General features: G+C 47.2%; 1 protein-coding gene across 3 annotated transcripts in view; it reads right to left on the bottom strand.

The window, feature by feature from the left end:
* Positions 1-691: 691 nt before the first annotated feature.
* flncb (filamin C, gamma b (actin binding protein 280)) overlaps positions 692-12870 on the bottom strand; it is a 28831-nt gene continuing 16652 nt past the window's right edge. For 2 of the 3 annotated variants that reach the window (XM_062382650.1, XM_062382652.1), the window contains 18 exons: positions 12529-12776; positions 11890-11989; positions 7780-7920; positions 7550-7678; positions 7305-7478; positions 6863-7024; positions 6051-6254; positions 5807-5959; positions 5523-5645; positions 5171-5407; positions 4639-4908; positions 4395-4532; positions 4105-4220; positions 3229-3361; positions 2819-2995; positions 2517-2732; positions 1339-1545; positions 692-1260 (listed from right to left, as the gene is read on the bottom strand). In XM_062382650.1, the coding sequence (XP_062238634.1) occupies positions 1073-1260; positions 1339-1545; positions 2517-2732; positions 2819-2995; positions 3229-3361; positions 4105-4220; positions 4395-4532; positions 4639-4908; positions 5171-5407; positions 5523-5645; positions 5807-5959; positions 6051-6254; positions 6863-7024; positions 7305-7478; positions 7550-7678; positions 7780-7920; positions 11890-11989; positions 12529-12776 (3116 nt within the window). In that variant the 3' untranslated portion in view covers positions 692-1072. The remainder of the gene's footprint in view (positions 1261-1338; positions 1546-2516; positions 2733-2818; positions 2996-3228; positions 3362-4104; positions 4221-4394; positions 4533-4638; positions 4909-5170; positions 5408-5522; positions 5646-5806; positions 5960-6050; positions 6255-6862; positions 7025-7304; positions 7479-7549; positions 7679-7779; positions 7921-11889; positions 11990-12528; positions 12777-12870) is intronic. The other variant, XM_062382651.1, reaches the window with a different exon arrangement.

Below are 12870 nucleotides of genomic sequence, written 5' to 3'. Positions count from 1 at the left end.
GAGGAGGAAGAGGAGTAGGAGGAGGAAGAGGAGGAAGAGGAGGAGGAGGGGGAGGAGGAGAAGGAGAAGGAGGACGAGGAGGAGGAGGAAGAGAAGGAGGAGGAAGAGGAGGACGACGGGAGGAGGAAGAGGAAGAGGAGTAGAGGGAGGGGGAGAAAGAGGGGAAGGAAGTGGGGTATGAGGAAACGGAAGAGAGGGAAGAGAAGGAGGAGGAAGAGGAGGAGGAAGAGAAGGAGGTGGAGGAAGAGGAGTAGGAGGAGGAAGAGGAGGAAGAGGAGGAGGAGGGGGAGGAGGAGAAGGAGAAGGAGGACGAGGAGGAGGAGGAAGAGAAGGAGGAGGAAGAGGAGGACGACGGGAGGAGGAAGAGGAAGAGGAGTAGAGGGAGGGGGAGAAAGAGGGGAAGGAAGTGGGGTATGAGGAAACGGAAGAGAGGGAAGAGAAGGAGGAGGAAGAGGAGGAGGAAGAGAAGGAGGTGGAGGAAGAGGAGGAGGATGAGAACGAGAGACATCCTGACAACAGACATGAGACAAACAGAGACATGAGACATGTCCACTGTCTTCTCTTCTCTCTGTCTTCGTTTGTTTTCTTCTACAACCAGCTCTGAGGTTAGCGCCGGAAGTCGCAGCCGATGAAACGAAAGTCAAACTGAAAACAAATTGTTAGATTTCATGGACTAGAGAAACGAGTCGGGTTGACGAGCAGCAGAACTTTAATTCTTCCTGAAAACCGAACAAATCAAACTCATTCATATAAAATCACTAGAAAATCTCTTCACTCTGTAAATACGATGTTTTTATCATTCTCACGTTAAAGCGACTTCTCATGTGGTAAAAATCAGAAACCTGTTTCTCAGAGATTCTCCTCCACAATAAGACGTTTCTGTCAGAGAATAAATAAGCCGAGGATCCGGTTCTTGAAGCTAGCGCAGGTTCTCGTTGTTCACGCAAACCGGAGCTGCTGTTTCAGTAAAGGCAAAACCATTGCCTTAGCCACAGTAAACAGTACAGTGTAAATGAGTGTGAGACAGTCTCAGGAGACACGAGACATCGATGTGGACGTGGCGAGTCCAGCTTCAAGGGACGGTGACGTGGAACGGGCTCCCGGGGACGTTCTCGTCCCCCCACTTGACGATGAGGATGTAGCTGCCCTGTTCTTTGACCGTGTACGTGACGTTGTACGTCCTGTTGCCCATGTGTTTGACGTACACCTCCTCACACGGCGTCTTCGGGCCGTGGACACCGACCATCAACATGTTGGTCCCTGCAGAGACAAAGACGCCAACGTAGCATGAGCACTTCTTACTTCTTTGTTTCCTGCCTGTTTATTTCCGGCCCTCACCTGCTTTACTGCAGTCCACCGTGAACGCGTTCTTCTGACCGACGAAGGCCTTCGATAGGCCGGCGCCTCTGGACACCACCTGACTCGCGTCTGACGAGAATTTGGGTAACGAGGCGAAGGCCCCGCCCATCATTGACGACTTGGTGACGGTTTCTACGAGAACGGACGACGTCTCATGAAGACTGTGTCCCCCGGACAGACGAGGGCCTGAAGACAGATTCAAAGACACATGAGCAGAGGGAGACACATGACATCAGAAGAACCTGGAGGAGGTTCTGTGTTCCAAAGGTTCAGGCTGCGTTCAGGGACACGCTGCGTTCAGGGACACGCTGCGTTCAGGGACACGCTGCGTTCAGGGACAGGCTGCGTTCAGGGACACGCTGCGTTCAGGGACACGCTGCGTTCAGGGACACGCTGCGTTCAGGGACAGGCTGCGTTCAGGGACAGGCTGCGTTCAGGGACACGCTGCGTTCAGGGACAGGCTGCGTTCAGGGACACGCTGCGTTCAGGGACAGGCTGCGTTCAGGGACACGCTGCGTTCAGGGACACGCTGCGTTCAGGGACAGGCTGCGTTCAGGGACACGCTGCGTTCAGGGACACGCTGCGTTCAGGGACAGGCTGCGTTCAGGGACACGCTGCGTTCAGGGACAGGCTGCGTTCAGGGACACGCTGCGTTCAGGGACAGGCTGCGTTCAGGGACACGCTGCGTTCAGGGACACGCTGCGATTAGGGACACGCTGCGTTCAGGGACAGGGTGCGTTCAGGGACAAGCTGCGTTCAGGGACAGGCTGCGTTCAGGGACACGCTGCGTTCAGGGACACGCTGCGTTCAGGGACACGCTGCGTTCAGGGACACGCTGCGTTCAGGGACACGCTGCGTTCAGGGACACGCTGCGTTCAGGGACAGGCTGCGTTCAGGGACACGCTGCGTTCAGGGACACGCTGCGTTCAGGGACAGGCTGCGTTCAGGGACACGCTGCGTTCAGGGACAGGCTGCGTTCAGGGACACGCTGCGTTCAGGGACACGCTGCGTTCAGGGACACGCTGCGTTCAGGGACACGCTGCGATTAGGGACACGCTGCGTTCAGGGACAGGGTGCGTTCAGGGACGCGCTGTGTTCAGGGACAGGCTGCGTTCAGGTGTCATTTTCAGGGCGTCAGTGTGGTGTTTAAGGTTCACCTGAGACTTTGGCCTTGAAGGGACTTCCGACCACGTGACCACCTCCATACTTGATGGAGATCAGGTAGTTTCCAGGGGCCATGGGTGTGTATGAGACCTTGTAGCCCTCAGCACATTCGTGACAGTCCATCTTCACTTTGGAGGGTCCGTCCACGGTCACCGACAGAGCTCCGGAGCCAGCGTTACAGATGTTCACGATAAACTCTGACGCTACACCTGAAGGAGGAAACCAACACTAGTTAAATATTCTTATCCAGTTAATCCAAGGTTTTGACATGAAAGAGGTTAAGGATCAAGTTCACCTGTGATTCCTCCCTCCAGTCCAGGTCCGAAGGCTGTCACCATACCAGGATCTCCGACCTGTCCTGGTTCTCCCACTCGGATCTTGAAGGGGCTGCCGGGGACGTGGCTGCCGTTAAAACGAACATCGATGGAGTGAACGCCATTTTCTCTCGGGATGAACCTGATGGCGTGTTGATCTGTAGAAACAAGGATTTGCTGTTTTAGACTGAAGACAGGTCTTCAAACTAATTATTACATGTCAGAGGTTATTTTACAGCAGTAAAACGTTTTCAGGATCAGATAGAGTTTTGTGTCATCTGTGTAGAGATGAACATGATGCTCCTGATTCAAGATGACAACGTTCAACAGAAAAGAAGTGAACTCGGACTGGAGCCGTGTGGAACTCCAGGTGTATTTTAAAAGGTTTCACCACTGTCCAGCTCGGTGATGTGACACTCCTCCACGGCTCCGGCCGGCGAGTGGATCTTAGCATCGATCAGACCTCGGGCTCCGTTCAGCTGCACAGAGAACGAAGCTTCCTGTCCCACCTTCAGACCCGTTTCCTGACAAACAGAGACCAACAGACTCGAGTGTGAAACAGATTCAATCAAGACACTGACTTTGATTCATCACCCTGAGAAAAAGTTTTTAGTATTTTCTTTCTTTTCTTTATAAAATAATTGATGACATTAACCTTTAAAGATCTGTCCTTACTCTGAGAGAACAGATTATTTCTGTATCTATATGAATAATATCTGTATAAAGGAATCAGTGTAAATGTAACTGGAGTAAACGAAGATGGACACAACTTGAAAAAGATAGATTTTCAGTAAATCCTCTATAGCCATGAAAATAAATTGTTAGCTTTAAATAATTCTCCTGAATTTATTTTCTACAAAAGAATTAAATTAATTTGTAGATGAAGATGTCGATTATTTTTCTATATTTTAATGAAATATAAATAGTATGACACCTTGTGTAATAATTGTTTTGTAGTTTGGGCTTGTGTGAGTTTTCTTTTAAGTTTTCTCTTCCACCTCATGAATCTTTAATTCTTTGAAGCTGTTTCATAGTTTATCAGCCTTTTAATATTTAGATGAAGCACGTTAACATTTCACTGAATAAATAAAGTTTGTGTGAATGTGGTGAAAAAATATAAAAAGCTTTTAATCGTCAGGTAAATTAAAGTTAAAGATGAAGGTCGAGCAGATTCATTTACACACCCTCACAGAAACACTAAAAATCTATTCAGACAAAATCTAAAAGTGCTGATTTAAAGTAGCAGCTGAGCAGTGGAGGCTGCCACCTGCAGGCTGGTGATGGTGAGGCGGCGAGCGTCGTCCGACAAAGTGGCGACGGGGACGATGAACGGAGAATCTGGGATGTTTTCGTCGTTGAATTTAATAGAAACCTCATAATCACCTGGAGAAACAAGAGAAAGTGTTGAGAACTTTTATGTCGTTATTGAAGATCCCACTTTTCTATAAATAGGTATAATACGCGACTGTGGAGACTTTATATTAGTGGTTTGATTGGTTTTCAGAGAAGATTCAGATGAAGTGAAGGGATGAGGGTTTGTTAGAACTTGATTCTCACCAGGTTCCTGGACCACGTAGGCAACGCCACAGGATCCGTCCTTCCTGTCTTCAAACGTGATCTCAGCTTTACTGGGTCCTTCCACAGCGATGGACAAACCTCCAGCTCCGGCTTCTCTGGTCCAGATACTGAACTCAGCTGAAACACATTTAACATCCATCTTTACGTCTGGGACATTATTTTACCACATAAACAGAAACCATTAGCACCATTAACTCATGAAGACCAGCGGTTTCCAGCTCACCCGGGATCCCGGCCACTCCTCGGTCCAGTCCGGTTCCTCCTGCTCGGACCTTGTGGGCCCCTCCCTCTCCCAGGGGCCCCACAGTGAACTGGAAGGGGCTCCCTGGAACATGCTGGCCCCGGTATTTAACGTTAACGGTGTGAGGGCCCATCTCCTGAGGGACGAACCGGACGCTGTAGGTGCTGTCCTCTCCTCGGATGATCTCCGCCTCCTCCGTCTTTCCTCCGGGACTCGTCACCTGAGCCGTCATTTCCTGGTTACCTGCCTCACCTGACGGGGGAGGAGCCAGAGAGAGCACCACGGGTCAGAGGAGATGTTCACGACCACAGCTCTCCTTCATAATCATAATCAACTTTATAAACGGCCTTCACACATAATGCAGCTCAAAGTGTTTTACAATAAAACCAAAGACATGTTGGCAACGAGACAAACATACAACACACACACACACACACACACACACACACATATACAACACCCCCCCACACACACGCACACACCCCCCCCCCCCCCCACACACACACACACACACCGTCCTGCAGTGGCGGTCTGTTGAACCCGCTCCGAGCCTCCCGTCCCAGGAAGTCTCCGAACACCTCCCTGAAGGGATCCCCGACCTGCGTGCTCTCCTCCACCCGCACCTCCCTCTTGGTCTCGCCTCCTCGCGTCTTGCTGATCTCCGTCCTCTCGGTGCGGGTGTAGGTGTGGCTGCTGCGGGTGAACGTCCGCGTCAGGTGCTCCTGGTTCGACACCATCTGAAACCAGTTCCCTGTGACCGGCAGGAGGCGGCGGCGAGGGAACGAGGGACAAACAGAAGGAGGTGAAGAGGAGGAAGATGAAGGTGCGGACGGGGGACACAGAGGAAGAGGAGGCGATGAGGTCACCTGGTATTTTCAGGTTGAGGTCACAGGTGCTGCCGACGGTGGCGATGGAGGGCGCCTGGCGCTTCCTGGTGATGCTCTCCTTCATCCGCCCCTCGCCCAACATCTTCACGGTGAACGGACTTCCTGTCGGGACAGTTCACACTTCGCCCGTCAATCAAAGTTCTCATGTCGGGAAAATAAACAATTTCAAGCTGAATCTGAGAGGAAATATTCAAATGAAGAAAAGTCTGAACAATAAAAGATGATCTTCTGACAGAGGAAGGATTCCATGGAGGCGTCTGTACCTGGAACGTGTTGATCAGCGAACTTGATGTTGATGATGTAGTTTCCAGGTTCCGTGGGACAGTAGGTGACTTTACAGGTCCCGTCCTCCACGTCCTCACAGTTAATGTCCACTTTACTGGGCCCCTCGATGGACAGACCCAGACCTCCGTAACCTGAGAGACACAGAAGAAGAGGACTGAAGCTCCAGTGGACCTTGGGCCGGTGGATGTGAGCAGACATCTGGAACACGTATTGAATGGTCACCTGCGCTCCTGGTGTCCACGACGAACTGGGACACCTCAAAGGTGTGTCCCTCCAGCAGCCCCTGACCCACGACCTTCACCTTACTGGCGTCTCCGATCTCAGACTGACCCACCATGATCTTAAAGGGACTGTTGGTCACGTGTTTCCCGTTCTTCTTCACGCTGACCACATGTTCGCCCACTTCCTTTGGCGTGAACGAGATCCCTGCAGAGAAGAACTTACTTTAGGAAACAGACGCAGGACGAGTCTCCAACAGTTTCTATTATTTAGAATGACCACAGTTAGCTTGTGTGTCTGTTTCGTTGTGTGTAGTATTTTACTGCTGACAGAAAACTTGACAACTTTATTTCTGTTTGAGTCCAGAGCTCCGTCTTTAGATCTGAGTGTGTTCTTCAGTCTCATGACCTTTGATTGGCGTTGGTGGACGTTTACGATGCTAATTGGGAAAAACTGACGTGTGTCAACCTACGAACACATGGAATTCATCACTATAAGAACATATGTGCGAACAATTCTGCAGTTTAAGAACGCCTCATGAATCTGACGTAGAGTTTTCTTAGAAAACTTCTTTAGAATTACCCTAACCCTTAAGAAGATATTGGTGAATGAGGCTTAGCAGCATTCGCCTAACCTGAACGTTTCACGCCTGAAACAACGAAAGGAAGTTTACGACACTTCTGAGTGTCCTGACGGGGACGGGGACGGGGACGGGGACGGGGACGGGGACGGGGACGGGGGATTATCTGGACACGTGAAGAAACGTCGTAGTCTCGGTCTTTTCGTGACTACATCCTGCAGCATGAGCCACTGACCGATGTGTCTGTTCGGAAGCCTCTTCAGCAAACACGGCTCCTCGCTTCCAGACGGCGCTCTGATGCTCGCCGTCAGACTCGTCAGGTCCGACTCCGTGATCTGCAAGGACACGTCTGTTGCCGTGCCAACGTTGAGCTGAGACGTCCTCGTAGAGTCGTCGCCTGTTGATCAAATTCAGTTTATACAGATATTCCATTTCAGCCTGAGGAACAATACGACTCAACACCGACTCTCCGTTTGGTGTCAGGATCCAAACGGAGCTCATCGATCAGATCAGGTATCGAACAGACGTGTTGCTGCATTGAGCTGATTTTTATAATTTTTTTCAAAATAAAAGTGTTCTAATGTGATAAGAGTGAGAATCTTTTATTCTGAAACCTTTCACAAAAGAGCCTCTGGAGATGCTACAAGCACAAGGTTAGTGGAAGAGGAGGCTCTGACCGGTGATCTTGGCGGTGAAGGGGCTGCCGGGGATGTGTTTGTCGTCAAACTTGACGATGATGTTGTAGTCTCCCGGTGCGGTCGGCAGGTAGGACACGGTGCACGTCCCGTCTTTGTTGTCTTTACAGCTGATCTCAGCTTTAGACGGACCCTCCACCGCCAGAGACAGCCCCCCTGCAGAAACACACTTCGTACAGTCAGTCCAACGTTGCTCCTTCAAACAGACTCCGTTAATGTGACGTCACCTTCGCCGGCGTCTTTAGTGACGATGGTGAACGTAGACGGTCGGTTCACGGTGCCGTGGCTCAGACCGGGGCCGTACGCTGTCACATGACCACTGTTGATGGCATCAACGTAGAACTGAAGAGGACTTCCTGCGAAAACACCAGAACGAACACCAATGATTTTATTCAAATTAAAACACGACAGAGCTGAAGTCTGTTTCATCCGGAGACAGAGCGGCTCTCTGACCCACCGGGGATGTGGTTTCCATCATATTTAATGTCCATCTCGTGAAGACCTCGTTCAGAGGGCGAGTACTTCACCGTGACGGTTCCGTCCTTGTTGTCAGTGATGTGAGGACAGGAGGTTCGGCCAGACGGCATTCGCACCTCACCTAAATAATTACAATTAAAAAAAACAACAGTTCAGTCATAGTTGTTTTGTTAATAACATTCAATAAAAACTTTATTACTATCTGTTTTAAAAGTTGGGGTAAACTTCTTCACTTTCTTCTCATTGTTAAATCTGACATGTCGACGTGATCGAGTCAAAACGGACACGTTCTGTTGCCAGGAGACAAATTTACATAAAGAAAATAAAGAATAAATAAAAGTAGTTTTTATTTACTTGTATTACCCTCAACGTAATATCCCTCTTAAACAAATAACTAATAACGCTCCTAAAAAACAGAAACGTTTTCTACTGTGATCTTTTGATTTCTTTTCAATTCTGAGGTAAAGTGAACAGAGCAGCAGTAAAGTGAACAGAGCAGCAGTAAATTGAACAGAGCAGCAGTAAAGTGAACAGAGCAGCAGTAAAGTGAACAGAGCAGCAGTAAAGTGAACAGAGCAGCAGTAAAGTGAATAGAGCAGCAGTAAATTGAACAGAGCAGCAGTAAAGTGAATAGAGCAGCAGTAAAGTGAATAGAGCAGCAGTAAATTGAATAGAGCAGCAGTAAAGTGAATAGAGCAGCAGTAAAGTGAATAGAGCAGCAGTAAAGTGAATAGAGCAGCAGTAAAGTGAATAGAGCAGCAGTAAATTGAACAGAGCAGCAGTAAATTGAACAGAGCTGCAGTAAAGTGAATAGAGCAGCAGTAAATTGAACAGAGCAGCAGTAAAGTGAATAGAGCTGCAGTAAAGTGAATAGAGCAGCAGTAAATTGAATAGTGCAGCAGTAAAGTGAATAGAGCAGCAGTAAAGTGAATAGAGCAGCAGTAAAGTGAATAGAGCAGCAGTAAAGTGAATAGAGCAGCAGTAAATTGAACAGAGCAGCAGTAAATTGAACAGAGCTGCAGTAAAGTGAATAGAGCAGCAGTAAATTGAACAGAGCAGCAGTAAAGTGAATAGAGCTGCAGTAAAGTGAACAGAGCAGCAGTAAAGTGAATAGAGCTGCAGTAAAGTGAATAGAGCAGCAGTAAATTGAACAGAGCAGCAGTAAAGTGAATAGAGCTGCAGTAAAGTGAACAGAGCAGCAGTAAAGTGAATAGAGCAGCAGTAAATTGAACAGAGCAGCAGTAAATTGAACAGAGCTGCAGTAAAGTGAATAGAGCAGCAGTAAATTGAATAGAGCAGCAGTAAAGTGAATAGAGCAGCAGTAAAGTGAATAGAGCAGCAGTAAAGTGAATAGAGCAGCAGTAAAGTGAATAGAGCAGCAGTAAATTGAACAGAGCAGCAGTAAATTGAACAGAGCAGCAGTAAATTGAACAGAGCTGCAGTAAAGTGAATAGAGCAGCAGTAAATTGAACAGAGCAGCAGTAAAGTGAATAGAGCTGCAGTAAAGTGAATAGAGCAGCAGTAAATTGAATAGAGCAGCAGTAAAGTGAATAGAGCAGCAGTAAAGTGAATAGAGCAGCAGTAAAGTGAATAGAGCAGCAGTAAAGTGAATAGAGCAGCAGTAAATTGAACAGAGCAGCAGTAAATTGAACAGAGCTGCAGTAAAGTGAATAGAGCAGCAGTAAATTGAACAGAGCAGCAGTAAAGTGAATAGAGCTGCAGTAAAGTGAACAGAGCAGCAGTAAAGTGAATAGAGCTGCAGTAAAGTGAATAGAGCAGCAGTAAATTGAACAGAGCAGCAGTAAAGTGAATAGAGCTGCAGTAAAGTGAACAGAGCAGCAGTAAAGTGAATAGAGCAGCAGTAAATTGAACAGAGCAGCAGTAAATTGAACAGAGCTGCAGTAAAGTGAATAGAGCAGCAGTAAATTGAACAGAGCAGCAGTAAAGTGAATAGAGCTGCAGTAAAGTGAACAGAGCAGCAGTAAAGTGAATAGAGCTGCAGTAAAGTGAATAGAGCAGCAGTAAAGTGAATAGAGCAGCAGTAAATTGAACAGAGCAGCAGTAAAGTGAATAGAGCTGCAGTAAAGTGAACAGAGCAGCAGTAAAGTGAATAGAGCAGCAGTAAATTGAACAGAGCAGCAGTAAATTGAACAGAGCTGCAGTAAAGTGAATAGAGCAGCAGTAAAGTGAACAGAGCAGCAGTAAAGTGAATAGAGCTGCAGTAAAGTGAATAGAGCTGCAGTAAAGTGAATAGAGCTGCAGTAAATTGAACAGAGCAGCAGTAAATTGAACAGAGCTGCAGTAAAGTGAATAGAGCAGCAGTAAAGTGAACAGAGCAGCAGTAAAGTGAATAGAGCTGCAGTAAAGTGAATAGAGCTGCAGTAAAGTGAATAGAGCAGCAGTAAAGTGAATAGAGCTGCAGTAAAGTGAACAGAGCAGCAGTAAAGTGAATAGAGCAGCAGTAAATTGAACAGAGCAGCAGTAAATTGAACAGAGCTGCAGTAAAGTGAATAGAGCAGCAGTAAAGTGAATAGAGCAGCAGTAAATTGAACAGAGCAGCAGTAAAGTGAATAGAGCTGCAGTAAAGTGAACAGAGCAGCAGTAAAGTGAATAGAGCAGCAGTAAATTGAACAGAGCAGCAGTAAATTGAACAGAGCTGCAGTAAAGTGAATAGAGCAGCAGTAAAGTGAACAGAGCAGCAGTAAAGTGAATAGAGCTGCAGTAAAGTGAATAGAGCTGCAGTAAAGTGAATAGAGCAGCAGTAAATTGAACAGAGCTGCAGTAAAGTGAATAGAGCAGCAGTAAATTGAACAGAGCAGCAGTAAAGTGAATAGAGCTGCAGTAAAGTGAACAGAGCAGCAGTAAATTGAACAGAGCAGCAGTAAAGTGAATAGAGCAGCAGTAAAGTGAATAGAGCAGCAGTAAATTGAATAGAGCAGCAGTAAAGTGAATAGAGCAGCAGTAAAGTGAATAGAGCAGCAGTAAAGTGAATAGAGCAGCAGTAAAGTGAATAGAGCAGCAGTAAATTGAACAGAGCTGCAGTAAAGTGAATAGAGCAGCAGTAAATTGAACAGAGCAGCAGTAAAGTGAATAGAGCTGCAGTAAAGTGAATAGAGCAGCAGTAAATTGAATAGTGCAGCAGTAAAGTGAATAGAGCAGCAGTAAAGTGAATAGAGCAGCAGTAAAGTGAATAGAGCAGCAGTAAAGTGAATAGAGCAGCAGTAAATTGAACAGAGCAGCAGTAAATTGAACAGAGCTGCAGTAAAGTGAATAGAGCAGCAGTAAATTGAACAGAGCAGCAGTAAAGTGAATAGAGCTGCAGTAAAGTGAATAGAGCAGCAGTAAATTGAACAGAGCAGCAGTAAATTGAACAGAGCTGCAGTAAAGTGAATAGAGCAGCAGTAAAGTGAACAGAGCAGCAGTAAAGTGAATAGAGCTGCAGTAAAGTGAATAGAGCTGCAGTAAAGTGAATAGAGCTGCAGTAAATTGAACAGAGCAGCAGTAAATTGAACAGAGCTGCAGTAAAGTGAATAGAGCAGCAGTAAAGTGAACAGAGCAGCAGTAAAGTGAATAGAGCTGCAGTAAAGTGAATAGAGCTGCAGTAAAGTGAATAGAGCAGCAGTAAATTGAACAGAGCAGCAGTAAATTGAACAGAGCTGCAGTAAAGTGAATAGAGCAGCAGTAAATTGAACAGAGCAGCAGTAAAGTGAATAGAGCTGCAGTAAAGTGAATAGAGCAGCAGTAAATTGAACAGAGCAGCAGTAAATTGAACAGAGCTGCAGTAAAGTGAATAGAGCAGCAGTAAAGTGAACAGAGCAGCAGTAAAGTGAATAGAGCTGCAGTAAAGTGAATAGAGCTGCAGTAAAGTGAATAGAGCTGCAGTAAATTGAACAGAGCAGCAGTAAATTGAACAGAGCTGCAGTAAAGTGAATAGAGCAGCAGTAAAGTGAACAGAGCAGCAGTAAAGTGAATAGAGCTGCAGTAAAGTGAATAGAGCTGCAGTAAAGTGAATAGAGCAGCAGTAAATTGAACAGAGCAGCAGTAAATTGAACAGAGCAGCAGTAAATTGAACAGAGCTGCAGTACGTCACCTGTGATTTCTCCTTTCTGCACCGTGAAGGGAATGACAAGACTGAAGGGGCGGAGCTCCGGCTCCATCCCGTCCATAGGGCTGATGGGATCATCGGTCGCCTGAAAAACCAGAAACAGACGGGGTGGGGGGGAGGAGTTATTGTCACCATGTACCTGTATACTATACAGTATAAACTGTGTAGTAGTACAGTTTAATATAATATAGTCACATTTCCCGTATAGACCAGTATAGTACAGAGTACAGTATAATGTAATGTACCCACTGAGGGGGGAATCCCACAAAGGGAGAGAAGGTCTGCTGTAACTGAAGCTGGTCACATGGCTTCTCTATTAATGGGCCAGAGGCACTCGCCTGACCGAACAAGTACACACACACCACACACGCACACAGTTAACACAATCAAGCGCGCACACACACACACACACAGACACACACCCACACACACACAAACACAGATTTCTTTCCAGCAGAAAAAACTTTGTGAAATTTTATCTCTTTAAATTTAATAAACATTTAAAAACATTAAAATTGATGTCCCTGTGTCCCCTGGGGCCCTTTATGTCCCTTGGGCCCATGGGGCCATTTATGTCCCTGGGGCCCTTAATGTCCCTGTGGCCCCTGCAGCGTTGGGACTCACCACCACGTGGAAGGGGCTGTTGGGAATGTGTTCCCCTCCGAACCGGATGGTGATGACGTACTTCCCGGGCTCCGGGGCCGTGTAGTAGATATCAAACGTCCCGTCTGCGTTCTCCACTACGTCCACGTCCAGCTCCGCCCCGTCAGGAGTCGACACCTTACAGGTGACTTTACCTTTACCGGCAGCCTTTGCGTCCACGGTGATGACGGTCTCCTCGCCAATCTGGATGGCCGGGCCGATCCCTGATTCTGACGAGATCAAGACATCAGGACACGAGTCACAAACATCCTCCTGAACGTAAAGTCACTGAGTCCCTGCTGAATTTTATTTATATAAAAACAT

Source organism: Platichthys flesus, chromosome 23 (assembly GCF_949316205.1).
Source record: "Platichthys flesus chromosome 23, fPlaFle2.1, whole genome shotgun sequence".
Lineage (NCBI taxonomy): Eukaryota > Metazoa > Chordata > Actinopteri > Pleuronectiformes > Pleuronectidae > Platichthys > Platichthys flesus.
This window is presented reverse-complemented; position numbering and strand designations above follow the sequence as displayed.